The sequence below is a fragment of the Toxotes jaculatrix genome, chromosome 5, assembly GCF_017976425.1.
Source record: "Toxotes jaculatrix isolate fToxJac2 chromosome 5, fToxJac2.pri, whole genome shotgun sequence".
Classification (NCBI taxonomy): Eukaryota; Metazoa; Chordata; class Actinopteri; family Toxotidae; genus Toxotes; species Toxotes jaculatrix.
The window spans coordinates 6,226,769-6,253,393 of NC_054398.1; the positions used below are offsets into that span (position 1 = coordinate 6,226,769).

The 26,625-nt window shown below is 42.0% G+C and overlaps 2 protein-coding genes across 2 annotated transcripts; both read left to right on the forward strand.

The window, feature by feature from the left end:
- Window positions 1-1,772: 1,772 nt before the first annotated feature.
- On the forward strand, window positions 1,773-5,510 carry zpd (zona pellucida glycoprotein d). Its single transcript, XM_041038830.1, has 10 exons — window positions 1,773-1,916; window positions 2,108-2,159; window positions 2,243-2,350; window positions 3,096-3,304; window positions 3,457-3,614; window positions 4,318-4,432; window positions 4,523-4,650; window positions 4,760-4,943; window positions 5,070-5,175; window positions 5,350-5,510. The coding sequence occupies exons 1-10, from the start codon at window positions 1,896-1,898 to the stop codon at window positions 5,469-5,471; spliced, it is 1,203 nt and encodes a 400-aa protein (XP_040894764.1). The 5' UTR covers window positions 1,773-1,895; the 3' UTR covers window positions 5,472-5,510.
- A 1,730-nt stretch (window positions 5,511-7,240) lies between these two features.
- On the forward strand, window positions 7,241-22,275 carry LOC121182429 (matrix metalloproteinase-15-like). The gene is made up of 11 exons (XM_041038923.1): window positions 7,241-7,623; window positions 7,851-7,983; window positions 10,020-10,168; window positions 10,892-11,014; window positions 11,104-11,426; window positions 11,739-11,900; window positions 14,688-15,106; window positions 15,419-15,557; window positions 17,046-17,196; window positions 17,358-17,473; window positions 19,342-22,275. Exons 2-11 carry the CDS (start codon window positions 7,870-7,872, stop codon window positions 19,824-19,826), a joined length of 2,181 nt encoding a protein of 726 aa, XP_040894857.1. The 5' UTR covers window positions 7,241-7,623; window positions 7,851-7,869; the 3' UTR covers window positions 19,827-22,275.
- The last annotated feature ends 4,350 nt before the right edge of the window (window positions 22,276-26,625 follow it).

A 26,625-nucleotide genomic window follows, 5' to 3' on the forward strand; every position in this document is an offset into this window, starting at 1 on the left:
GTTTTTGACATGCATAATGGGACGCTTCCAAACCTCACTGCCATCATTTAAAAAACATCAATAGCCTTAGGTTTGAAAATCTTGCATCCTCTGTCTCAGCTTCTGGCTTCTGGCTGGGCTTAAACACCGTTCAGTAACCATATGGGCATTAAAAGAATTACGGTTTTAAGTCAGTTCTTTTTTAAATGCTTAACCAGAAGTGCAATCATGTTTCACCGGCTGACAGAATACAGTTTATGACTCTATGGTTGGTTCAACACAACTGGTTGAATATTAGTCATGTTTGGCTGAAACCCCTGTTTTCTTTCTTTTTTTTTTTTTAAGATTAATCCCATGTGTTGGTAATTTGAATAATTTTCCCCTGGTAGCATAAAAACCTTAAAAAGTGTGAAGTTAATTGATTTTAATAACATAATATCATCATCAGTATACAATGCAGGAAGCATTATCATGCTCTCCTTCACATATCAGTGTTATTCAGTATCACACAAGTTGAAAATTTTAATGGTGCTAAACATCCAGTTTATTTTAGCCAACAGGTCAGTTTGGTGACTGTAATGTGAAACTTGTTAATTCATTTTTTTATGTAGGTGTTCAGTCAGTTTACTAGAACATCGCACAAAGGCTTTTGATATAAGCAACACACTTGTTCAAATTAACTATGGGCAGCCAGTTGTAATTGTTTCTCCATTCTTTATGCAAACATCTCCCATCTGAATGTTTGTCGACCGTTTTTATTTTTTTACCATTAAGGGTCTATCAGAGGAGGAGGAGACTGACTTGTGAGCTGATTGAATTCAAAAAAGAAACAGCAATAACACACCTTATTATCTCAGGCTGTGTGATCTGCCACCAGAGATGGACTGCTGCAAACCTGCCTCATTACTCATGGCGCCTCCCTTATCAACAACTTATTCTGGCTCTGATCTGTCCCAACAAAAACAGATGGTCTGGACCCAAATAGGAGGGAGGCCTGCCTGATGATGTCTGAGAATAAGGACTCCAGCCTCCGGGTGAGATGAGTTGGCATTGTAGGAAATACAGTGACCCACTTCTGGCATTCCCTATAGACACTGTAAATTCCTACCACAGACCCATCATGGAGGCGCCTCCTACTATTTTGATCTATTGACACTAAAAATATTATTTTTCCCTTTTCTACCCAAATCTTTGTCTGTTTAGGTTTATTTAAATGAACAATCCTAAAGAAGTTATCTGTGACATTTCCCAGTGGTTTTTAAGATTATTAAATGATAAATACTTAAGCGTCATTATTCTTGACAGATACATTTTACTGTAAAGCTAGCTACTGACATACTGTAAGTGGTAATGGGGTAAACTTGTCACAGCCTTGAGCCACTTTGTGCTGACAATAGTGACACCTGGTGGTGACACTGATTTTTATTTTTATTCAAAGAACAACCTGATGATGACAAAGCAGGCTCACCACTGTGTTCAGTAAAGGCTATATAAAATGTGGGTCCAACTGTGGTAGTTATAATTCTGGTTGGAGCAAGTTTGTATTAGTCATGTGATCATAAAGAACATTTTCATGCTTAGTAGTACATTAGTAGTTTTACAGTTTTAATAGTTTTTGTGAAAGTGATTTTAGAAATAGACTCTTGTTGTTTTTTTTGTTTTTTTTTTTTACCAATGAATATAACTGACAGACCATACAGTGAAAAATAAAATATATATCATTCGTTGTCGTGATGGAGAAAAATGGTTGCATTTTAATGCGCTGACGTGCACGCGCACTCAACACCGCACAACAGGTGTTCACAATTGGAGAGCAGCACGTGCTAAAAACGACGACAACAGAGAGAATATCGTGTTTGACTGCAAATATTGTTTAAAACCAAGATATATAAATATAAATATATATTTTTACAGCAATGATCCTAATCGGCTTCAAGGTGAGTGAAGACAGAAGTTTAAAAAAATTTTTGTCCATGAACAGGAAAAGTAAGATGAATGTTTGTTTGTGTATCTCAGAGGAGCCGTTTTTATAAGACAAGTTAAACTGATAATGTAGCCTAGCTAGAAGATGAATAAATAATTTAACACTTCACAAAGTTAAAGTGGAAATATTCATTCTTCAAACCAGCTGAGCGTGGTCCTCGTGCTTCTCCTCGGCTTCACGCGCTATAATGTTGAGGGTAAGTCTGTCCGTTTGTATACACACATCAGATGTGTTTCAGCCTGGCAACTACTTGAGTAATTTCTTTTGTTGTATCTCTAGGAATCTGCAGTGTGGAGCATTGCACTGACCGCACAACATGTGTTCTGTCTAAAGACCGAAGAAGCTGCAAATGTGCCATTGGATATTACGCTGACCAGTGTGACAAAAGTAGGTGAAGTTTTTTTTATTGGAAAGTTTCAGTTAACTTTATTTTTTTTAGTTAATATTTTCTGATGTTGTTTTCTGATAATTCACTTAACACAAAAGTTCCCGTGTGTTACTAGTTACCATGAAAAAGGAAAACTCAACTTAATAACACCAAGAAAAAAAAAAGACAATTTCCAAAACAGCATGTTTCTTAAATAAGGCATCCCCTATACTCTAGTAAAGCACTTACATAAAGCTGGGGACTTAAGACATAGACTTAGACATAAGATACACCTTAAATAATCAAATCAAAACTGATGCAACAATAACCCTGGTGATTTTGTTATTTTGTTCAAACGTTTGAGCAGTGTCACAGAAGAAGAGATTAACATACATTTATGTATAAAGTCAGTTTGTGTATAAAGTGCCTATTTAATGGTTTGTAGTTCAAATATCTGCAAGTGATGAGACTTTGACAGTGCACCTTTATCCAATTGGTAAAGTAGATGTCTTCAGTATAGGTGTACATCCTGCTTAAACTCAACAAATGCAAGGTGATGGAGCGTAGCCTACTTAATTAGTAGTTGTCGCTAACAGAACACATAGAAAGTGATGACAAAATTCTTTAATTTCCAATGTACTTTCTATTGTATTTTTTATATGAGGTTCTGATTAAGCAGAACATGTCCTCTTATTAATCTCAAGCACATCAAGTTTCTGCAGTTAAGTAAAGATGTTTTATATGATTCATTATTGACTTTTACAGATGCACACATGAAAGTTATGTGTGGCAGAGACTACATATCAATCAGAGCGGTGGAAGATTTCTTCAAGTATTATAATGTGCCGCTGGAGTCCTTACATTTGCCCAACAAATCCTGTCGTGCTCAGAGAGAGGTCATTGATGGTGTACCATACTACATGTCAAGGATATCCAAAGACAAATATCTGACCTGTGGAGGCAAGCCGCTGGAGGTACGACTGGAATGCTATCTGTTTATATCCACAGCAAAACATTTCATGCAAACCAATTTCACTTTTGTTTAGCAATAGAAGCAAGAACTTTGCACAAGTAGTCGCTGCCAACAGCTACATTGTTTTTTGTGTTGTTTCTTCCCCTATTGCAGAAAAACTTTACTCACATCTCATACTCTCTGAGTCTACTGTCAGACCCTCAGGTGAGTGGAAACATCATCAGAGATCCAGTCATTAAGATGGACTACACATGCGTCTACCCATACATCCGAAGAGTCAGCCTGCCTTTCCCTGTCGTCCCATTTTCCAGGTAAGCAGCCATGAAGCAACATACAAACCCATGTGTCATGAGTGAAGACATAGATGGCATTTGTTTTTCTCTGGCTTTGACACCAGACCCCTCCACCCTCTCTAGACATCTGTCCTTTCAACATTTCAGATGAGAGAACGAAGGGAAATCCTTTCTGTTCAGGCGAACGCTTTTATGATGAGGGTTTCCAAATAATTTTCTCGCACACATGCAGATTTGAGAGGTTGTCTCAAGGTTCACTCTTGCCACATTCTGTGGCCTTCCTCAGTGGATGAAGTTGCTCAGTTGTCATGGGGATGGTTTAACGGTTGTCACATGCCCTAAGTACAACACTGGTCATCTGAGGCCATGTATATGGGTCTCAGGTGTCTACGGCATCAGCTGTCTTTAAACAATCAGATCAAAACTGGTCACTGCATCAACAGGGAAGGGGTCAAAGGTCATCTACCAGGAGTCAGTGGGTGGCCAGAGATAGATCAAGTAGGCCATTTGGAATAGATGGGTCACAATCCTCCCCCTCATTTACAACCACATGTGATCCCATATCTGAAATTCCATACTTAGGTTTAATGATAATATGATAAGTATCCATGGCAACTGAGCATATCCATCAACTAAGGAAGGCAACAAGAAGTTTTTCTTTTCTTTGATTGCAACGTTACCAAACAGACCTTGTGTTTCCCTGACTCTCCTCTGCACACAGTGAGACGGTGATGCGTGTAGATGAACTTAATGCCACGATACAGATGATGCTGTACACAGACCACACTTACACTAAGCCTTTCAGGAGTGCTCCCACCATTGAACTCAGAGACAAGGTAGGTAAATGGTTTGGGCTCTTATCGATCAGTTCAACCAACTATTAATCAAATCTCAGCTAAGTTCTTTGATCTGAAAAATGTGTCCAGGTATACGTGGAGGTGACAGTGACAGAACCTGCAGATTTTTTCCTGCTTCGGATCAATGAGTGTTGGGCCACGCAGTCTCCCCAGTCGAACACAACAGAGGGATCAGTCCACACTCTGCTTTTAAACGGGTTCGACCACCTTCCAACACTGACAGTTCTTCATCTCAGTTACTATGAATTAAACAAAAAAAAAACAAAAAACTAGATCCTTTCTCTTCCTTTCCATCTCTTTATTCAGGTGTGTGGACGACCGAACTGTCTCCTTTCTTAACATGAGCGAGGGACAGTCTGGACACAACGGAGAAAGTTCCACCGTCCGCTACAGCTTCGACATGTTTCGCTTCACAGCAGAGCCACACGACCTCTATCTTCACTGCACTGTACAGCTGTGTGAGCCAGACGACTACAAGTCCTGCATACCTGTGAGCTCACTCACCTTACTGTCATACTGTGCAGGTTTAAGCTGCCATTGATTGATCGATTGATTGTACTGATCTTATTCACTTCACTTTGGAGTCTCTCATGTCTTGTTTTTGTTTTCCTTACAGAACTGTAATTCAATTACTAAGAGAGAAGCAGTGAGACCAGACCCCATCCAGGGCCTCCTGTCATATGGACCCATTAGAATCGAAATGCCAGACAGACCTCAGTCCAGTAAGCTCCTTTCTCTGCTGCCATACTCCTGCCTCTGTATGATCAGGGAGGTTATTGCTGTGTCAGACCTTGCAGCTGACTTTGTTTTCTCTCTCTAGGCCTCATTAGAAGCCTTGTTATCCCCCCATACTTGATATGGACATGACCGTTCTCTCTGTTATACTTTTGTTTCAGGCTTACTGATGACAGTGGTGCTGCCTGTAGCAGGTGTGTGGACTATGGGCTTCTTCCTCATCATGCTCATCACCGTGGCAAAGGCAGGGAGCAGAAGGCTCTCACAAATGGAGGAGCACTGACAGCAACACTGCTGCTGTTGCAGCTTGAATAAAACTTTAGAAAATGTCCATATCCTCTTTTATTCTTGTCCTGATATATCACTGCCAAAACAAGTTAGAATTAAATCTGGTGACCTTTTCTCTTAACAACATGCAAAAATCAGATATTTGTTTCAGTTATTAATAACTTAATTTGAAGTTCCTTAAGTCAGCTTGGTAAGCTTCATGTTGATGTTAATCCACTTTCTTCTGGGTTGCAAATGAATTAACTGCACTGAAGGTCCTGGATGTTAGGATTTAAAGATCAGGTTTAAGAGTCTCAAAGTGCCAGTACTCACTGCAGGTCTGCACTGCAGACTTATTCACAGGAGGATTTTGATATGTCATAACAGGAAAAACACAGGTGTAACTGATTACATCAAACAACTTCACTCCATTTATCTGAGCCATTCCTATACCCTGGTGCATGTTGAGACTCTTAAATAAACTGAACCATCATTAATGTTAGTAGTTTTACTCTCAGGAATGCACAATGCCACCTGTAAAAATAACACTGTCTTTAAATAATGTGTTAGTTAAAACCAAGGGGGAAGTTGTAGGTTTCAGCAGTGAGGATCAAAAAGCTGCAGTTCCTCGGCTGCCGCTGGGGGCTGGCTCCAGAAGTGAGCAATTCTCCGTTGATCCCCATGTTAAAATAGCCAACTTTACAGCCTAATTTTGAATTTTTTTGTACCACAACCGTTTTAGTGTTATTTAGGCTTAAAATTCTTACATAAATTAGGGCGTGGTTACGTTGAGTGACAGCCCCATAGACAGGCACTGGCAGTTAGCTCTTTCCTAAAGCATCGGCTGGGCTAGGCGGCTACATCCAGAGGCCTCCGGCTACCTCCAGCGGTTGACAGAGGCTGCAGTGTCCGTGTTTGTTTGCCAATGTTCGGATGGGTTTTTGTGACAATATGGCTTGTCGTAGTGTCGACTGTACTAACCGACCGTCGAAGGAGTCTGTGTTGCAGTTTTTTCGGTAAGTAAATTTCTCACTATTTTACCTGGATGTTTGCACTAATTAGCATGTATTAGCATATTTTGACTTAATTGCCGATTTATGGTCGCTGCTGATACAGATAGAGGACCGGAGCAGCTAATGTTAGGAACGCTGTTGCGGTGTGTTCCGTGCTCTCAGAGTCCGTTTATTGCGGGAATACTAGGCTACAATGTTCGTCTCATTTTACTGTTTAAAAAGTCCGACATTGCATGGACAGAGCAGTTCCGTCAGTAAGCGGCTGCTGTAACTGTAAGTGGATGGTGGATGGAGGCAGCGGTGAAAGCCGGCAAGTATTAAACATTGCTCCGAGCTAAGTGGGCGGGTTCTCGGCCGGCTGACCCGTAGAGTAACCGCCTCTCTATGGAAAGTACGGTCCCACTAAAATCCAAGATGGCGCAGCTCAAGTGCCCATGGATTGGTCACAAAACCGACTCCCCGAAACCAATGGGTGACGTCACGGGCGCTACGTCCATGTCTTATACAGTCCATGGTTAAACCACGAACTTCACGTTTCTGTGCACTGCGGGTGCGTGTGGACCAGCTGCTGATACTTTGCTGTAGTTTTCCCATAGAAACAGCAGATGGCACATTGACCATCGCCTCCTCTGGCCCTCCGGTGTGGATCCGCTCTTCAGAGAGGGAGGAGGGTCCTCAAAGGAAATCATTAGAAATCTTTTATCTGCCACACATTTGTTTAATGGTGGCCTCAAAAACTACGCGTTTCTGTTGTGTTAAAAAAAACAAAACAAAAAACGAAAAGGTCCATAGATTTAAAACACTGCAGAGGAAATGTGACTTTCTTCTGTGGACTGATTTATTTTCTTCGTGTGCGTTATTTTGCACCAAGTTCAGAAAATGCTTAACTTTTGAGGCACTTTTTCTCGCGCTCCGTCGCTTCTCGGGTTTGCAGAGGGGCGAAGGGGACTCGAAGGATTTCAGACTGTGCTCTCTGCTTGCTGATCAGCCATTGTGAACTTCGGAAAGGGGCAAGGACTTCTTCATTTGCCCGCTGGCTACAGTAGTTGTATGTGCATGAAAGAAACTGCTGTATGAGCCATGAGGCTGCTGTCCCGGGTCAAATCGGACTGCCTGCAACCGGGAATGGATTAGTATCATTTTGATTTCCGGAGGGTTTGTAAATACACCTTTATTTGTGTGAAATCCTTTGTAGCTTTCTTTTTCTTTTTCTTTTTTGAGATTTCTGATGTGCCAGCTCCAAAAATGAGCACATAGCTCACTTGTTTGGGGGCTTGTGATTAAATGTAAGAGGAGGAGGAGAAGAGGAATAAACCCCGCGGCACTTTTGTCACCGCATCTTCGGCTCTCCACAACTCTGATCTCCGGTCTGGGCACCACAGGCAGCGGATCGTGAAGAAGATGGCATCTCAACAACCCTGGACACAGATCACAATCACATTTTTGTCTTTATCTTCCCTGGTCCTGTGCAGCAAAGTGGTAGATGTCCCAGAGGAAGAAGGCTTCAACGCTGAGGTACAGTAATGCCTGTGGGTCAAAGTGCAGACCAGGATTCCCATGTAGATGGTCACAGTGTTCTAATGTTATATTTGTAAATGGTTTATGGATTTACAATTATCATAGTATTGCTCTAAACTCAGTATCAGTTGTCTGAGGAAATCTCTCTTCAACTCTGTTATTCATGATTAGGTTCACGAGCAGGTTAAGGTCAAATCTTCATGTTGGTGTTGTCAGACATAAAAGCATCAGGTGGGCTGTTGCACTACAGGGATGTCATGTGACCTTTTGCCCCTTTTTTCCAAATAACATCAACACAGCACATGTGGCACACACATGGAAAGAGTGCAGATCTATCTATCTATGTGTGGTGATAAGAGTGTGATTGTAATATAGGGCAAAACTCATCTGTAGAGCTGAAGAATGTTATTGCTTATTGATTTTTGTTGAACTTCTGTACTGATGATATTCATGTTAAATTATTCAAAATTCCCCAAATAACAATTCTGTTTAAAATGATTTAGTGTTTAGCCTTTGTAAGCAGCATAAATACAATTACCACATTGTTTACAGCACACTCTAATGTTGTTGTGAGCACTTACAGGGACATTTCTAAGTGGTTATTAGTGTTTATTTTTCAGCAATTATAACATCTCTTGTCTTTAACTGGTGTCTAGACAAATATTGAATGATTGACAGTATAGTATAGCACAGTGGTGATGAACTAAGTCAGTTCCATTTGATCACGAAGATCAATGAGATGTGGTCAGGAACAAATCGAGTAAGCTGACCTTGAGTAAAGAATTCAGTTTTCAACCTGCTATTTTCAAATGAGTTTTGAACTCATTCAAACAACTATAAACCCAGCTGTTAGTTTTTTTTTTTTTTTTTTTTTAACACACTGTATTTGTTAATGTGCATAGCTATATATTATTGACTGTAATGGTGGCAATGGTTATAAAGACTTAAGGGTGAATTTGTAATTATTAGAAGTATTTTTTTTATATATATATTGATTTGAAGTGTATGGCACTGTCCTGCTGCAAGAGAAGTTTTTCTTCCCTCCTTTAAAGTTCCTTTGGCACTTTAGTGAATAAATTTGCTCTGACATTAGATTGGTTGAGACTTGTTCTGCTATGCAGAAATCTTGAAGGATTTTCTTTCTCTGAGTGTGTGCATGCAGGATAATTTTGTGTGTTTAATTGCATGTGTGTGTGTGTGTGTGTGTGTGTGTATTGACCCTGGCCTGTGCTCGTTCATTCTGTACACGCATGAAGGTTAGAGTCCCATGATCCAGCTGTGTGAGAGGGCCTGTGGAGTTGTTTTTAAGCTCTGCTGTTGAGGCTTCTTAAAGGGTAGATCTGAAAATTTAACAGAGGTTTTTTTTTTCCTCCCCCCGGGGAGACATCGTCCTGTTTGCCTGGCTACGTGGCTCCTCACACTCAATTTCACTGTCAGCAAACATCAAACAAAGAGGGAAAATTCAGCATGTGTCACCAGACTGTCAGCCAGAAGTACACACACGCTGAGCTGTGTGTTTATCTAGTGTACCACCGGACTGACATGTAGTTTAATTATTGTCGAGAAGCTTTTAGTTTTTCTGTTTCCAATCCTCCTCTCCTCTCCTCTCCTCCTCTCTCCTGTCCTCTTCTCTCCTCCCCTCTCCTCTTCTCTGCTCCCCTCTCCTCTCCTCTCCTCTCCTGTCCTGTCCTCCCCTCTCCTTTCCTCTCCTCTCCTCTCCTGTCCTCTCCTCTCCTCTCATCTTGGCTGTCACTGCCAGAATGAAAAAGCAGGAATGTTGTAATGTTAATGGGAGCCATCTGGTTTGTATCTCTACTTTCTCTTTTCTTTTAACTCCTCAGATGCTCTTTCCAGTCATTAGACAGTGGCTTGTTCCTGGATTAGCAAAACAGTGCCTCCGTCCCAACAGCTGAAGCTGTCATACACATGTATACAACATGCATTGCTGGCTCACAAAAACAGGCACATGTTGACCAACTTTAATCAGGCCAGACTACGCAAAAAAAAAACAATTTCCTGTTTTCCTCTCGCAGGCGTGGCTTCGTAAGTTTGGCTACCTTTCCCAGGCGAGCAGACAGATGTCCACCATGCAGTCGGCTCAGATTCTGTCCAAAGCCATCAGCGACATGCAGCGCTTCTATGGGCTGGAGGTGACTGGAGAGATGGACGCTGCCACTGTGGTGTAAGCTCTATATTGTTTAGATGCAGTGGTTGCATTTTGCATCACGTCTGTCTGTCTGATGATAAGGTTCACATTGTATGCCAGTTTCTCATCAGTTTCTCACTTGACTTCTTCACTAATGAGGCTACTGTCATATCCTTATATTCCACTGTGACTTTGATGCATTGTATAAGGCCACTGTTTTCATACTACAAGTATTACTAGGTCTTAGAGAAACAGTTTGAGATTTTGGGATAAATGCTTTATTTTTATTATTGTTCTTTCTTGCTGAGAGTTAGACTACGATTGATACCAACTTAAAAAGGACACATTGGCAGATTTTGGTACCTCTGGACAGATCTAGGGTAGCTGTTTCCCCCTGTTTCAGCTAACTGGCTGCTCACTGTAGCCTCATGTTTCTGTACAGATATGTGAGTGGTATCAGTTTTCAGTTAACAGTTTTCTTGCAAAGCAAATAGGCATAGTTCTCAGATTTAGCATGACAAATGGAGGGGGTTTAGTCATTAGCAGTTTTAGTTGTCTGAAAGAAGAAAAAGAAAATTAAAATTTAGATAGAATTTCCCAAAGGCCACAGCAAATAATGTAAATGTTGAGTTAATGGCCATGAAAAAAAATGTTTTTGTAGAATTGAGAAAATGTATCTTTACATTTTATTATGTGTGCTTTTGTGTGTGTGTATGTGTGTGTGTGTGTATGTGTGTATGTGTGTGTTGGGTTGTTCAGGGCCATGCGACGACCTCGTTGCGGCCTCCCCGACAGAAGACAAGAGGACATGGGCAGCACTGCGAGGAAGAAACGCTACACACTCACTGGGCAGCAGTGGGACAAAGACCACATCACTTACAGGTTCTTAGTGCTGATAAGCAAAAATAAGACAATGATAAAACAGCAAGTTTAACACAATGACCTTAATGTGCTTTCCCCTCTGGCTTCAGTTTAATGAACCAGCTCATCCCCTCCTCGCTGGGAGAGGATCGGACGTACAATGCTGTCCGCAAGGCCTTCGATGTGTGGAGACGGGTCACCCCGCTCACCTTCGAGGAGCTGCCTGCTGAAAACAACGTCAACATCAACAGCAGCCAAACAGAGCTCGCTGACATCCTGCTGTTGTTTGCCTCTGGTTTCCATGGTGATATGTCCCTGTTTGATGGCGAGGGGGGGTCGCTGGCACATGCCTACTATCCCGGACCAGGAATCGGTGGGGATACGCACTTTGATGCTGATGAGCCTTGGACTCTGGACAACCAAAATCCAGAAGGTTTGTGGGTCGATTTTTCTCTTATGGGAACTGAACCTGAGCCTGTTCCTGGTACCAGGGCCAAGGTCATTTTCAGTTGTCAGTGTCGACAGTGTCGTTACTTGTGTGACGTGACCAGATGGCCATTTGATTTCTAAACTAGCTTGCTTGATCCCATAGAAAAACACTGGGCTCACTTGTTTTGGTTTTACATGGTATTCATTTGAATGCAGCCTTATGTCACTGCCATTTAATCTAAAACGTGAATGTGAATGAAATACTTCTTACAGATTTTACTGACATACTACACCTGTGTCACTGTCTGTCTCGCAGGTATAGACCTGTTCCTGGTTGCGGTCCATGAGCTTGGTCATGCGCTGGGTCTGGAGCACTCAGATAACCCCAGTGCCATAATGGCTCCTTTTTACCAGTGGATTCACACACACAACTTCACCCTGCATGAGGATGATATCAGAGGAATCCAGTACATATATGGTGAGAAGCACACACTGATCTCCTCATTCTCTGCAAACAGAGGTCAGATAGGCCTGAGAATAGATGATGTGTGCCTTAATGCACTCTAAATAGCTGGACTGGAGACGTTCCAGAACACATGCTCCGAGCACTGTCAGCATGTGTTCATCAGTCAGTCAAATTATGCTCATTATCTCCACAGTAAATTACACTTCGCACACAGATGTTCATTTAGGGGAGCACCTCTCTTGGCTACTTTATCTGTAATTTTAAAAAAAAAAAGTGTTTTTCAGTAACAACTACTCTGAGCAAACAAAGGAGTTTTCTGCATAGTATGTTTTTAATTTACTTTGTTTTTCCAGTCCTAATGGAACAATGCTCTCCAAACACATATTGCGTAATACTCACTGTGATGTTTGTCTATGCTAGCAAAAAAATATACTTTTGCTTGTGAAACAAATCAGAAAGCCTACTGAAGTTTTAGGCAATGCTAACAAAGCAGTTTAGCGTAACTATACTTTTATGCTTCCTCTATTAAAAGAGGGGCTAACCCACTTGTTTGCAGCTGTGTGGTGTAAACAGTCTGTTCTTTTTGACAGTATATTAGAGCCAGGCCATGACTACTACATTATTTTCCATGACTTTACACAAATTATAGCTAATGTCCATACCAAAGTTTGGTCTGTAAGGATTAAAATCTAAAACATATCTTATGCCTGCAACTAAAGCGTTTACAACCTGTTCAATAAAGGTAAAAGTCTCTTTTGAGGACTTTTATCATCTTCCAGTTCTTGAGGGGACACACAAACAGTCTCACACTGTCTGAGGACAGTGCTCAGGGGACAGATGGCAAAACTTGCCCTCCTAGCTTTTGATGTTTAGGCTGTGGACCGAGACTGTTTTGGCTGTAAATCAGTGTGAGGCTGAAGTGCAGAATATCAGCTGTAATTTGAGGTTAAATCACACTCGTATAACATCTGAACCCTTGTCAGAGGATGACAAGAAGCCTTGTAAAGAAGCTTTGGGTGATATGTCCACAGACACACATACACGGCCACAAGCACGCACGACATCAGTGGACCTCGCTCGAAACAGCAAGTCGCGCATGCCGTTATGATGCTATCATGCTTTCCCTGTGTGAATGGATGGCATTGTTAATTGACAGATAACATCTTTGTGTGTGTGTGTGTGTGTGTATTGGTTAGAGAAAGAGCTCATAAGTGTATTGTGTGTTTCCACAGTGGCTCTCTTATTAGAGCTGTAATTACAGGCCACAACACTCAGTGCATTTGTCTGTTAAACTGCAGATATGACTTTATCACATTGTTTATACTCAGTGACTGATTTCTGATTTCTTTTGCTTCAGACAAAAACAAGGATTTTCTGTAAGGTTCATGTTTTTCTTTTTCACCCACATTTCTTTACCGTTCATTGTTTTCTTTTTTCTTTTTTTTTTTTTATCCTGGTCACATCTTGCGGTATCGCACAACAGATCAAAAATCTGATTCAGTTTGAGAATGTTGTCTATGGTTTTAGTTTCCCCGGCAAACCCAAAATCTTTCCACACCCACACAGTTCTGGCCTATTGATACGCCTACACTTGAGGTCTGCACCAGAAAGAACGAGAGTTTTGGCAAAGTAGATGTGAAACATTTCCTTCTGTAAATTCTGTTTGGCTGAAATTATACAGTAGTTCCCTTTATTAAGCAGAGCTAAACGACTGTGTTGGAGGAAAGCTCTGATTGGAGAAGAAAAAGGATCTGAAGACTCTGAAAAAACACTAACACAGCATAAACTTTGTCGGTAGAAATAAACATTTGGCTTTTTTGTGGAGGTTTTTATGAAAGAAACTAGTAGCTTTGCAGTTTTCTGCCTCCCACGTCATTTTGTCCTCATCGACTTCTCTTCTGTTGCCTGTCACCATTTAGAAGAGGGACACAGAGTCTTAATAAGCTTAACAGACTCAGTTCCTGTCTGGTGCTGGAGCTTTCTTTACGTAACTTGCTGTAAAAGATAGCCGGTTATCTTACAAACTAACTGGTGGTCAACTAATTGGTCTTTCATCGCACTGTGAGCTTTTCCAAGGCTCTAAAATACAGGTTACCACTAAGGAAGAGTCCGTCATGTGTGGAAGTAAAATAAAACGCAGAGTCAAAGATAGATTCAAGCGAGTACTAAAGACAAACAACAACTGAGCAAAGTAAGTGATGACAAAAAGTTTTGAATATTGTAACAGAATTTGCAGAGTGTCATAAAGCCTCTGTTACTGGTTTTACACCCTCTAAAGCTTCATTGGAAAAAATCTTGGAAACAAACAAAACTTTGCTGTCTTTAGATTATACTGCAGGTTAAGATGCTGCATTCCTCCACATATTGATGGCTGAGTCACTGGCCAACTTCAGCCTTGATATATTCCTAGCAGTATTTTTGGCTCAGAGTAACTCAGCTTGTCTCTAAGCCCATCAGCTGTCCGTAGATATTACATAACTGGCTGTATCTGCGTGTTTTCCTCCCTTAGCAACCAGCAGGGCTCATTTTTCCAGTGAGGTAGCAGCACAGTCGCAGTCCGTCACAGCTGCTGCACAAAATGGAAAATTACATTTTCTTTGTGTGAGGGAGAGATATAGAGAGAATATTGTGAGGGGAAGGATAAAAGAAATTATTAATGTCTAATGCCACACAGACCGGCTGGAGAGATTTATTTCATTTCAGCTGGAAGTTGTTTTTTCCATTTGGCGTCCTCAGCTGTGAAATTCATCCTTTCCCTTTCTTATTCTGAAGTCAGGCTCTCCATCTTTTCTTTCCTAGGGCCTCCTCTCATCACTGATGCTCCACCCACTTCTCCTCCCATCCCTGGCAACGAACCCAACAGTGACTCCCCCACCTCCCCTTCTCGTCCTGAAGATGAACCCACTTCCTCTCCTCCCACCGACCCCCCACCCGAAACACCCACTGCGACCGACGGCAGCCCGGATACCCCAGCCCGCCCGAGCCGTACCCCCAGCCCTTCCTCCACTCCTGTCCTCCCCACCTCAGCCCCCACGGTCTCCCAGCCTGAGCCTGAACCCGTCACCCCTCTGATTAGAAAAGATGCCCCCCCACCTCCTCCACCTCCTCCACCTCATCCTCCTCGGCCTCCCAAGCTGCCGGACAACCAGGCCCCCGACATCTGTGACGGGGACTTTGACACAGTGACCATGCTGAGAGGGGAGATGTTTGTTTTCAAGGTGAGAAGTGAAGAATTACTGATGATGTCTGCACAGATGTAGAGTCTAAACCAAGAGTTTGTGGGATTGGACTGAGGTAAGCTCTAGTTTTCCCACATGTGGCGGATCACGCAGCGTGTCACTGCTCCCTGTTATTTTCACAACCTCAGACTTACACAGGAAAGGACGTTTACAAATCTATGAATTAACAGGATCCATCTCAGAGTCATAACAGCAGCAGTTTGTGCAAGGGGAAGTAAAAGATAAATATTTTTCATGAAACATAACAAGATGAAGGATAAACATCATTGTTTTGTTTACTTGCTTGTGCAGGGCCGTTGGTTCTGGCGTGTGCGGAGGAACCGGGTCTTGGACAACTACCCCATGCCCATATCTGTCTTCTGGATCGGCCTGCCCAGTGACATCGATGCCGCCTATGAACGCCACGATGGCAAATTTGTCTTCTTTAAAGGTTTGTCAGAGCCGTTTGTCAACACGTGTCCACGTGCTGAGCAGACTGCGTGCTAAGTTACGTCAAGACCTTCATAGAAGAGTGTGGAGCGTTTTTCTGGTTTAGCGCTTTGCTTAAGGACACGACAAAGCTTCGTTTCCGCAGCTTTTCTCGGCTGCTTTTCCCTGAGCAAAGCTAAGAGCTGCGTGGAGCTGTTTAAGAGCCTGCTCCATAAACACAAAATGGAGAGTGAAACACAAATCTGCGCTTTGATTTGAATGGGTCAGATTGAAAGGAAACAGTGCAAACTCTGCATTTTTTCCCCCTCACCCAGTGTGATTTACGAGGAGATGGTAATAATTCGACACAGCTATAACTCGCGGTAGCTGGCACACACTCTCTCTCACACACACACACATACACACAGAAATATGGAAAACCCTAGAAGTTACACGAAAAAGAAAATAACTCCACCTGCCAAATGATTCACTGTTTAAACAGTCTGACAATATGGCTGCAGACAAAGATGGAGTATTGAGTTTGTGTATCTTTGCGTGTGTGTATGACTGGCTCAGCGAGTGTGTTAGTATGTGTGTTATTGAGTTCATCGGGTGTTTTGAATGAGGTCTGTGCAGCGTGGCAGCTGTTGCTGGCCCAGTACCATTCCAGTCCAGCTGAGCCCCGAAAGGCCTCATGAGAGAGGCGGAGGATTGCATCAGCCTTCTCTGCACTGCACTGCACTGCTCCAGATGTGAGCATCTGCAGAGCTTTCGCTTTAACAATGAGGCCATATGGTGATTTCTCATGCATTTTGAGGATTTTCTGTGCTTTTGATCACGGATTTACTCTCATTTGCTTCCACGGAGGAGTCCTATCAGTGATTTGTGTTATTCCTGCTTTTTTTCTTCACATTCTTGAGAGATTTAAGAGAAGAGCTGCACAAGCAGATTTTGAGGAGCACATTTTTGCATCTACTCCAAAGATTCTTGGATAGTTTATGAATCAAAACCTGCAGAATTGCTGGCAATATGAAACCAAAATGAAACATCTGGTCAAAATAGTTAAATAGTATTTGCACTCCCGTGCACAAGCTCTGCTGTTATAGTTCACTGCAGTATGTTGCAGTGCCGTAGCACCCTGGCAGCAGAGGTGGAAAGTGACTGAAAGTGTGTACGGAGGTTAGGGTTAGGGGAGAAACTGGCTTCCACATAAGGAAATCTTGGAAAAACAGGGTTATGCGTGCCATTTCTACCTTGCCTGTCCTTTCCACTTTCCTTCTGGAGTGAGTAAACCCCATGACATATGCCATATGGGCCCACTGTTGCTTTCTCTCCATATGCCCGTGCTTTTTGGCCCTGCTTCTCCTTCTTTGTTTCTGTTTCTTTCCCTCGTTAACTTTCTCTCATATTTCCATTCTCTTCGCCATGAGTCAATCAACCTGCGCAGGAAGCTTGTACTGTATGTGCCGCTGCCTCCTGTGAGAAATATTTGTCCTGCTCGTCTCTGCAGATGATAGATACTGGGTGTTCAGGGAGGCTGATGTGCTGCCGGGATACCCACAGCCCATACACGAGTATGGACGAGGAGTCCCCACACACAAGATTGACACTGCGATCTGGTGGGAGCCCAATGGTTACACATACTTCTTCTCAGGAGACAGGTATGTCGCAGACACACACAAAAGCATGCAACAAGAGGTCAACAAAATGTCGACATTTTGTCCCATTTTTTTTCATCACTTGTTACCTATGTCCATGTAAAGTCAGATAGTAAAATGTATACTGTATAAATCTGTATACGTCTTCGTACGTCTGTGTGCAGGTACTGGCGATACAATGAGGAAACCCGGACGACAGACCGCGACTTCCCCAAGCCAATCAGCAGATGGGGCAGGATCCCTCCATCACCCAAAGGAGCCTTCCTCAGTGATGACGGCGGTAAATAATGTCTTTAAATAAGGCAAAGACAGTTTTTATTGGGAGGAGGGGAACATCAGAGGAGCCTGCGCTCACGAGACTCACCACAAACACCAAAAGCTGTACATACAGCGTTGAAAGCAGGAGAACAGCACGAGTGAGCAGAGGTGGAGGGAGGGAAAGAATGAAAAGGTTACAGGGGTGAAATGGGGTGTGTAGAAGACACAGAGGGAAAAAATTACATCGGAGATTGGTTAGGCTGGAGCAAGCAGAGCAGAGAGGAGAGCGAGGGGATGAGAGAGGGAAGGGAGGAATGAGAGCTCTGGTTTGAGGGTTGGCCCGTTCTTCCTTTGGAAATTAGATTTGTGGCAGAGCTGCTGCGAATGCACTCTGTAACACTCAGATCTTATCTCCACCCAAACTCTTCTAATGTCTCTGCAAGCCTGGTTTCCACTACACAGCCACATTTTGCACCCAGAAATTCACCCCAAAAAAGCCTGTGTGCGGTTCTTTTTGCCTCTCATTCGCCAAATTTAAGTGCATGAAAACAGCACAGCTTATTTATTTACTGCTTCCTTGTAATTTGATATGAACACATTTTTATGTAAAATCTGTTAAACTTCGGAGTCAGCTTTGGCTGTAGTGCAGAGTGCAAAGACTAAACTGGTCCCTAAAGAAACATTCCAGAGTCTGCTTTTTGAAAAAAAAAAAAGGAACTTTGTTTGGTAAAATGGTAAAGTAAGTGAGGCTTTACGATCTTTACAAATGAAATGATCATTTTCAAACTTTATGGCCTCTATGGGATTGTAAACTTGTCCAATTGATATCTAGATAGATTCTTTAATATACCTAAAATGCTTTGTCTTTTTTATTTAAGAAAAGGTCCATAAGTGGTTGAAGTAATGAACCACAAGTCCTTCAGTCTTTGCTGTGTTTTGTCTTGCCCAAAAATACTTCTCCAGCTTTTTCTTTAAGGTTATTAAAGGAGTTGTTTGACATTTTGGGAAGTACACTTTGTTTAAAGCAAGATGAAAACACTGATGTTACTCTGTCTTTCTGATCATTTCATTCTTCTTTCAGTCCTTCAATCATTTGATCAACAATTGGAAAAGAAAATAGTAAATATAAAATAAAGTCATAAATAAAGCCAAGCCCATCAAACTGACAGATGTAAAGCAAAAGTTAGATATTCTGTAAAGCGGGCTTATTTGCTTTATTGTCAGATTAGATGGGAAATTTGATGTTTAGCTACTGTCAGCAACTATATATCTTAGCTTAGCACAAAGGCTGGAAATAGATGGCCTGGATCTGTCCAAAGGTTCTAATCCCGACACATAACCCTCCAGTAAAACAGCAAATTTATGTTTTTGCGCTTTTTTATTTGTATAGATTATACAAAACAAGTCAGTTAGGTGGTGACCTTTGTTTTGTTTGGACAGAACCAGACTGGATGTTTCCCTGCGTTTCATGTTAAGTGTACTGACATGAGAGTGGACTCAGTCTCTTCATCTAACTCTGGGCAAGATCACGAGTGAGCAGATTTCCCAATGTGTCAAACCATTCCTTTGAAAATAGAGTTGAATATATCTAAAGCCTGTGTTTTCAGACAGTCAGCTGGAGTCTGCTGCTACACTCACACACTCCTCTCACTGCATCATATATCCAACACTCCTTGTTAATTATGGCAGCAAACTTGCATAATGAATTCTCCGCTAACTCGTCTCACCTGAAAGCTACCCCACCTCCACCCCAGCATCCCCCTGAAGTTATTATCTTCACTCCCCACTCCCTGAACTCTATGTTCTGTAATGGGTGACGAGGTCGGAGCCCAGAAGCCAAACGTCAGTGCAGTTGTCTGACTGAAATCTCGTTCTCTTCCTCTCCTGCAGCTTACACCTATTTCTACAAAGGCACTAATTACTGGAGGTTCGACAACCACAAGACAGAAGCAGACAAAGGCTACCCTCGCTCCATCCTGAAGGATTTCATGGGCTGCCTGGGAGTCCCTGACCCTAAGCCTGACACTGACACTGACACTGAGCAGGAACCGAAAGACAAACCAGTGATCCCTTCAGACCGAGGCAAAGACGAGGCCAAAGAGCCGGACAGGGGCCGGGACAAAGACACAAACTCGGAGGAAGACCAAAGCTCTAAGCCTGACAGCGCAGAGGAAGAGGAGGACAAAGATGTGAATGTGGTCGTGAAGATGGCTGACAACGAATCAAAGGTCATGACCCTGATCATGGTGACTGTTCCTTTGGTTCTCATCCTGTGCATCCTCATCCTAATCTACGCCATCCTCAGGACTCTGCAGAACAAAGAGACGCCGAGGGCTTTGGTGCACTGCAAGCGTTCGCTGCAGGACTGGGTGTGACGCACAGAAGATAGAACGGGTATCGATCATTTGTCTGGTGCAGTCGCTGGCATCAAATTTTTACTTACGGTGCAGTGGAAACAAGCTTTGACACAGTACTAAAGCCTAAGAAAGCCGAGGATGAGTCACCCCCTTTGAGCCCCATTCATTGTGAGAACATTTATTGCTCATGTGAAATAATCTTTAAGTGGTAAAGTTGGTGCCTGTGGAGCTACAGTGTACATTTCCCTCTACTGGCCTTGACGTTTTTTTTTCTCCCTCGCCTCCCTTTGTGCCTTTCAAATGTCTGAAAAAGTACCTCTGTTTCTTAAAGGTCGTGCCCGTTTCCATTCCAACTTGATGTCGCCAATTTGAGTACTGTAAAAGACTCAAGACACTCAAGGAATCTCTCTTTCTATCAATTCTAATTGTACAAAGGAGGGACACATGGTGTATTTGTAGTACAAATGCAGACAAAGTCGATAATGCACATACATTAACTAGAAGCACACACACTGTATATACACACAGACATGAGCGCTTACAGCTATTACAACAAATACAAATACATGCATTAATATGAACAGGTCTTTCTTAGGTTTGACTAAGGTGCTTTAGTCCATTTTGACATTTTCTTTCTGTTTAGAACAGAAAATTTGCACTTTTGATTTTGTTTTTGTGTTGTTTTTGTTTTGCTGAGGTTGCTTCACTGCAGACTTGTGTGTGTGTGTGTGTGTGTGTGTATGTGTGTGTTCTTTCAGTGCAGAACTCTGTGCTTATTAAACACACAGATGCTCGCAGGAGAAGCTCGTCCTCCGACCAGCACAGGAATGTCAGACAGCTGTGCGTCCATGACCGCCTGTCTCCCACTGAGCCCATTATGTCTGCCCTCTCTCTTTCCCACACACACACATACACACACACAAACACACATGCATCAACATCACATGATCTAAAAAAAAAAAAAAAAAAAAGTATTTGTACATACATGTCCACATATGCAGACACAAACACACTTCCCCAGACAAAGGCACATAGAGTTTTTGCACACAGACACACGGGCTCCAGTCTTCCCTCCTCCCACCACAGCAACGATAACTGTTCAGACTGCACCACTAAAAACACAATCCCAGTGGAGACATATTGATATACGACTGGTGCCAGGGCTGGAATGAAATACAGGAGGGGAGCAATTTAATCACTTTTAACGAGTAGGATCGAAAAGTGCTGTGGTTTTATATAAATTCTGTCCATCTCAACTCGACCTGTGAAGAGTAAAAACATAGCGGCAGTATCTGTCTTTCTGTATCTCGCCTTCTTTTTTCATGCTAAAGCTAAAAAGAGTCGAAGCTAATTAAGAGTAGAAGGGAGAAGCCTGCAGGCTAGAGAAGAAGGGGCCAGGGTCTGGTTTCCATTAAACCCACATGTTGCTGATTTAGTAGTGTCAGGCATGAGAGGGAGGAGAGAGGGAAGTTGGGAAAAATGCAAAAAGAAAGGTATTAAAAAAATGGTGGCAGGGAGTTACAAGAGAGAGAGAGAAAAGGGCAAATGAGAGAGAATGAGATGAGGAGGGAAAGAAAGAAACCGAGGGAGGCAGAGATTAAGGAGGGGAGAGGGAGGGTCCGGCCAGCATTTCCTTTCCAAGTTAGGGAGGGAGGTTGGAAGGGTTTTGGGGAGGGGCAGCGCTGGCGTTGCGCCTCCTGACCTAGATTGGGCCACAAAGTCCACTCCTCCTTTTCAGTTCTTCTTGTTTTTGCTCTGCTTGCTGTCATGAGCTGGAGATGACTTCCTTTGCGACCCCCCGCTCCCTCTCTCTACTAACCTTTTCTGTTTCCTCTTCTACTGTTGTTTTTCCATTCTTTTTTATTTTATTTTTCATTGCTGTAACTCACCCCACTTCTGTGCTCCCAAATGTATTAATTTTCTTCTCCACGCTTGTGGAAAGTCAGCTCAAGCATTTAAAAGATAATTAATGCACAGAAACATCTGCAGGATGCGATGTGATCCTGTCTTAATATGTGTTTCTTCATTGGGCCTCTCATTATCTTTTTTTTTTTTTTACCTTTGTCTCTGTGTAGCATGTGAATAGTGGCCTGTGAAAGCCACTCTTCACATGTTGCAATCGTTAACCTTGGCTGTACATTCGTGCCTTTACATTGTGCTTGTATTTTTTTAGGCCTGTCTTACATGTTTCATTGTGCCTTTTCTTTCTGTGAATAATAGGGAGGCATTGTTTTTTTTTTTACTATACATAGCATGAGGGACCGTTTATAAAATTGTGTTTCTTCCCCTTTTTACTCCACTTATCAATTGTAGTTTTGTACATTTTGATTCTGTTCAGGTTTTCTGTTAGAACAGTGGTAGATTATTACATCAATGTTGATGCATGCAGGGCATGTTCTGTGAGGCCTGTGCACTCCTGTGTAGAGTACGTTAAAGATTTCACAATAAAACTCCCAGGTAAAAGCAACACAGTGCTGCAGTTCATGGCTTCATGTTCTGTGTAATTATGAACTTTTATCCTGCAAAGCAAATGTCAAGTTCAAGGAGTCGATTCTACTTTTGGCCACAAGAGGGACCCGTTGTCTCTGAAATGTTGGAAGTGAAATCTTTGTAATGCTGATTACTGTTAGCACAAACTCAAACATAGTGATCAACTAATGTAAAGCAGAAAGTAAGAGTAAAACCTGATTTTAAAAACATGTCTTTGTACGCGTGGTAAGTAAAAGTGCTGCATTCCAAATGAGCTTAAACAGAGCATGTAATTAATAAGTGCTAAATGTAATGTATGCAGTATAAAGTTAAAAGTGCAAGTTATGCAGCAGAGTGGCCTCTCCTTGTCATATTTATTATATTTAGTGCCACTGGATGATGAGTAACAGTGCGTCAACATGAATGCAGCATTTTAACGCAGCTGACTGAGGCGGAGCTGATCCCAGATATTTTAAATACTGTTGGGTGGTGTAACTTTCTGTATACTGATACATCCCACTGTATTTTACATGCTAATGATAGCAACCCTGCATAATAACTAGTAAATAAAACAGTCGGATGAATTGACTTCAGAAAAAAGTTTGTGTTCAAAACATTTGGTTACAAAACGTGATTATAGAAAGTGCATAAAGTAATTAAAATTAGTTCTACCACAACTGGCCACAACTATACATTTTGTATACAACATTTTGTATAATGACAATTTTTACTTGCATACTTTTATATTACGGCATAACTGAGTACCACTGTACAGATGTAATGTGTATAGAGTGTGTATGTGTGCTACTTTACACACATGAGATCCATGCACGATATCCTTTGTCTGTTGTGAGTGAGTGAGAGCACCTTCCTGCGTGTCTTTGTGTCAGAGGTAATCAGGATTAGCCTCCATCACAGATCATCCACTATGGCTGCACCCGCTTTCTCTTTCATGTCTTTCATCGCTTTTTTTTTTCCTCATTTACTCATTTACTCTCAAACATCTGTGGTCTATTGCTCTTCTCTATTTCTGTAACATTCAATTAAATATCAAAGCATTTGATAGGAAAATAAATATTGTATGAGCATCTGTGATTTTCCCCCAAATTGGAGATGGTTGTACAGTTTACACGCACACTCAGCTTCACTCTCTTCCTCTCTCCTGAGTCTTTCCCCAAACTGCACCCAACTGTCCTCTTTCTTATCCAGATGTTCAATTAGGATTGAGGCCAGTGTGGTGCTACATATTCCAGCCAAGGACCAAGGGTCTGTGTCATCGACCTGCTCTCCCAGCTTATCCCTTACTGAGCTGATAATGGGATCTGTCCACTGCCTCCTGCCTCATCAGCGCCATAAATTGTTCTGGAGTTCCCATTCTCAAACACAACAACAGGCCTCACTGGATGTGGTGTGATGTATCTCCAACTGTCTGACCTAGTGTGTGGTTTTCTACCTCTCTGTGGCTTTCTGACTACCTACCTGACTGTTAAACCTACGCTGTCTAATTTTCCCATACGTTACCTGGTGCTCACACAGGTTGTTTGTTTGGATAAATTTGTCCATGACAGCAGCTATTTTTTATTATCACGATACATCCCATGACAGTAAATGTGCCATGTCCTGTTTACAAGTCGGTCAATTAGCGAGGACAGCCATGGATCAGGCATCATGCAATGCTTTCTCTCGTCCTCTCCAACCTCCTTTCCTCTTCTTCTTTTCTCTTTCTCTTTTTTTCCACACACTTAAATCCACCCTTGGGCTTCCCACGTTTATTGTTAAATAGTAACAGACGTGTGGACGATATTTGACTTTTATTTTTATTTTAACTGGAAAGACCAAATTCAAATCCCCATTTGAGTAAAATTACATGAGTACTAACAACAAAAACATGAAGTATCAAAAGTAAAGCCTCTGCAGAAAAATGGCTTATTGTTACTGATATATTGTTACATCCTGAAACACCAAAACATAAAAAATATTTTGCAGGTGGTTGAGGTGGACAATACTGAATGCTTTATACAGGGTTAGTCCAGTGGTTTACAACTGGGCTTTACAAAGGTCCTTACAAAAGGATCATGAGAGCGGGTGATTAATGAGGTAGAAAGGGAGAAAAAACAAAATTTGCTGCACACATCTGTATTCATTTTTGTAACCTTTCTGTAAAACAGAAGTAGTCTAGAAAAGTAGAAGTGTGTAAAAATTGTACTCAAATACAATACTCAAGGAACTTAGTTACTTTCCTCTTCTTGTGTTAAACATTTAAGGCCATATTGGAGGGAAAACTGGATGCATTCATACAAATAGAGAAAAAAAAAACTCATCTTCATGACAGATAGAGCAGATAGAGACAGAGCAGCATAGACAGAGCCCTGGTCAGACCCTGAGACTGACTAATAAGCTGGTCGCTTGCTGGGGATAAAACTGTAATGAGGACGGGATAGGACATAATAAGGAAGAGAGATGTTGGAGGGGAAAGCAGCGGATTCAAGCTGCCATATGTACCAACAAGTTCATTGTGCATACAGGACAGAGAAGAGACGTGTTTTGACTATACACATTTTTAATTCTTCTTTGTAACATTATTATACCCACAGGAAAATGGGAAAAAAAATGTCAAAACGTTCCCTTCTTTTGCAGAGAAGCAGGGTGTAATACAAAAAAAATCATGATCCAGATGTCATCACATAACAAATACCTGGTTTGCACCTCGTACCGTTTCACTTGTTGCCGTCTGCACCTGGTGGAAAAAAGGGGCATTTTCACTTTCTGTCACAAATCCCTTGAGTCTGTGGCTTTGTGGAGGTGGAAATCACCACTTATTGTTTGTTGCTGTTTTACCTGGAGGGAGGGTGGAAGCAAGTTTATAGGTTACAGTTAATCTGTGAGAGATTGCTCACAGTCCAGGATTGTGCCTTGACCTTCAGGTGGTGCTGGTTAATCCCGTTAGCCCCAGGCAGCCACCGAGGAAATCCCAGCATGCTTGTGCTGGCTCTGCCACACTCTGGATCTCTACACCACCGGTATGCAGAGCCACCTGTAGACACACAGGTAAGGAAAACAAGTCTATTATTGTGCGCACAAAGAAATACACAGCTTTGTGTATGGATAATTGCATGCATGGATGGTAAAATTAATACCTGAGCGCTGATCTGCGATTAGTGATGTGATGATCAGTGTCTTAGTTTAGACACAGTGGGTGAAGCGTGGTGTTTGTAGAAGAAATATAGAGCTTGTGGTTTTTGCTAGTGAGAGTGTGTCTGCCTGGCCTTTTCTGAGGACAGTGGAATTTATAGATGCCTGAAGCCTAAACTAATGCAATCCTTCCAACACTGTCAGTAGATGAAGAATTATATCATCAAGGTGTCCTCCTCTTGATTTATGTTCTTTTGAAAACTGAAAAAGATCTAGGCTGATGGGGACATATGTCAGGAGTTGTTCCAGGCCTTCAGTATTATACTGTGAATCTGAGATTAGGCCAGGGGAGAGGCCCCTGTGATCTCTGCTGACTGGGAGAGTGTGTCAGGAATCACAGTGGGATCACAACAACAGGTCAAACTGCTTTGTAAAGAAGCTTTGCATGTGGATTTTCCAGGAACAGATTGTTCATAGAAACTTCTGCAACTAAAAAAATGTGACTTCCAAATGTGAATTCCAGCTTCTTCCTGGCCATTTTTAAAAAAGAAAATATCTGTGATTCTAGGGCGTACATTTTACCCCAAGAGAACTGTAATAGTTTAGATGCAGGTATAAAACATCGGAGAAAATTAAGACTTTAGACATTTTAAAAACTTTTTTTTAAAGAATGTTTATGCTTTATTTTCCCCAAATACTTTTTGTAATCTGAATTTATTGTGATATATAAAGTATATGATGACTACACTAGGCAGACTCAGGGACTCCAGCTCTACGACCAAACTGTGACTATGGTTGGTTCTGACCTTTAGAATCAGTCATTGTGTTTGTCTGCTGTCCTGATCCCCCTCGATCTGTGTGCTGTGGTCTGTTACCAGGACGTCTTGCAGGTTCAGTGGCTCTTTGCCCCTTTGCTGAAGTGGATTAGCTCAACAGGCTGATAAACTGTCACAGCGGATAATACGCACATTTGAGATTAGGTCAGATGAGTGGCACTCCTGCTGGCTCTGTAAATCTCTGTCTTGAATCAGTGTGCTGCTGGGCCAGTTATAATTTCCTCTCCCTCTACGTTTGTGACTTGTTCCTGTCTTATGTTGCACTGCTGCCTGGGTGAGGTTAACTTCTGACCCTCTGTCTTTTAGCGTCCTCTGTCTGTTGACTCCAACAGGTTTGCATAAAAGACAGCATCCTGATTTCTATCTCTTCTCTGACTTAC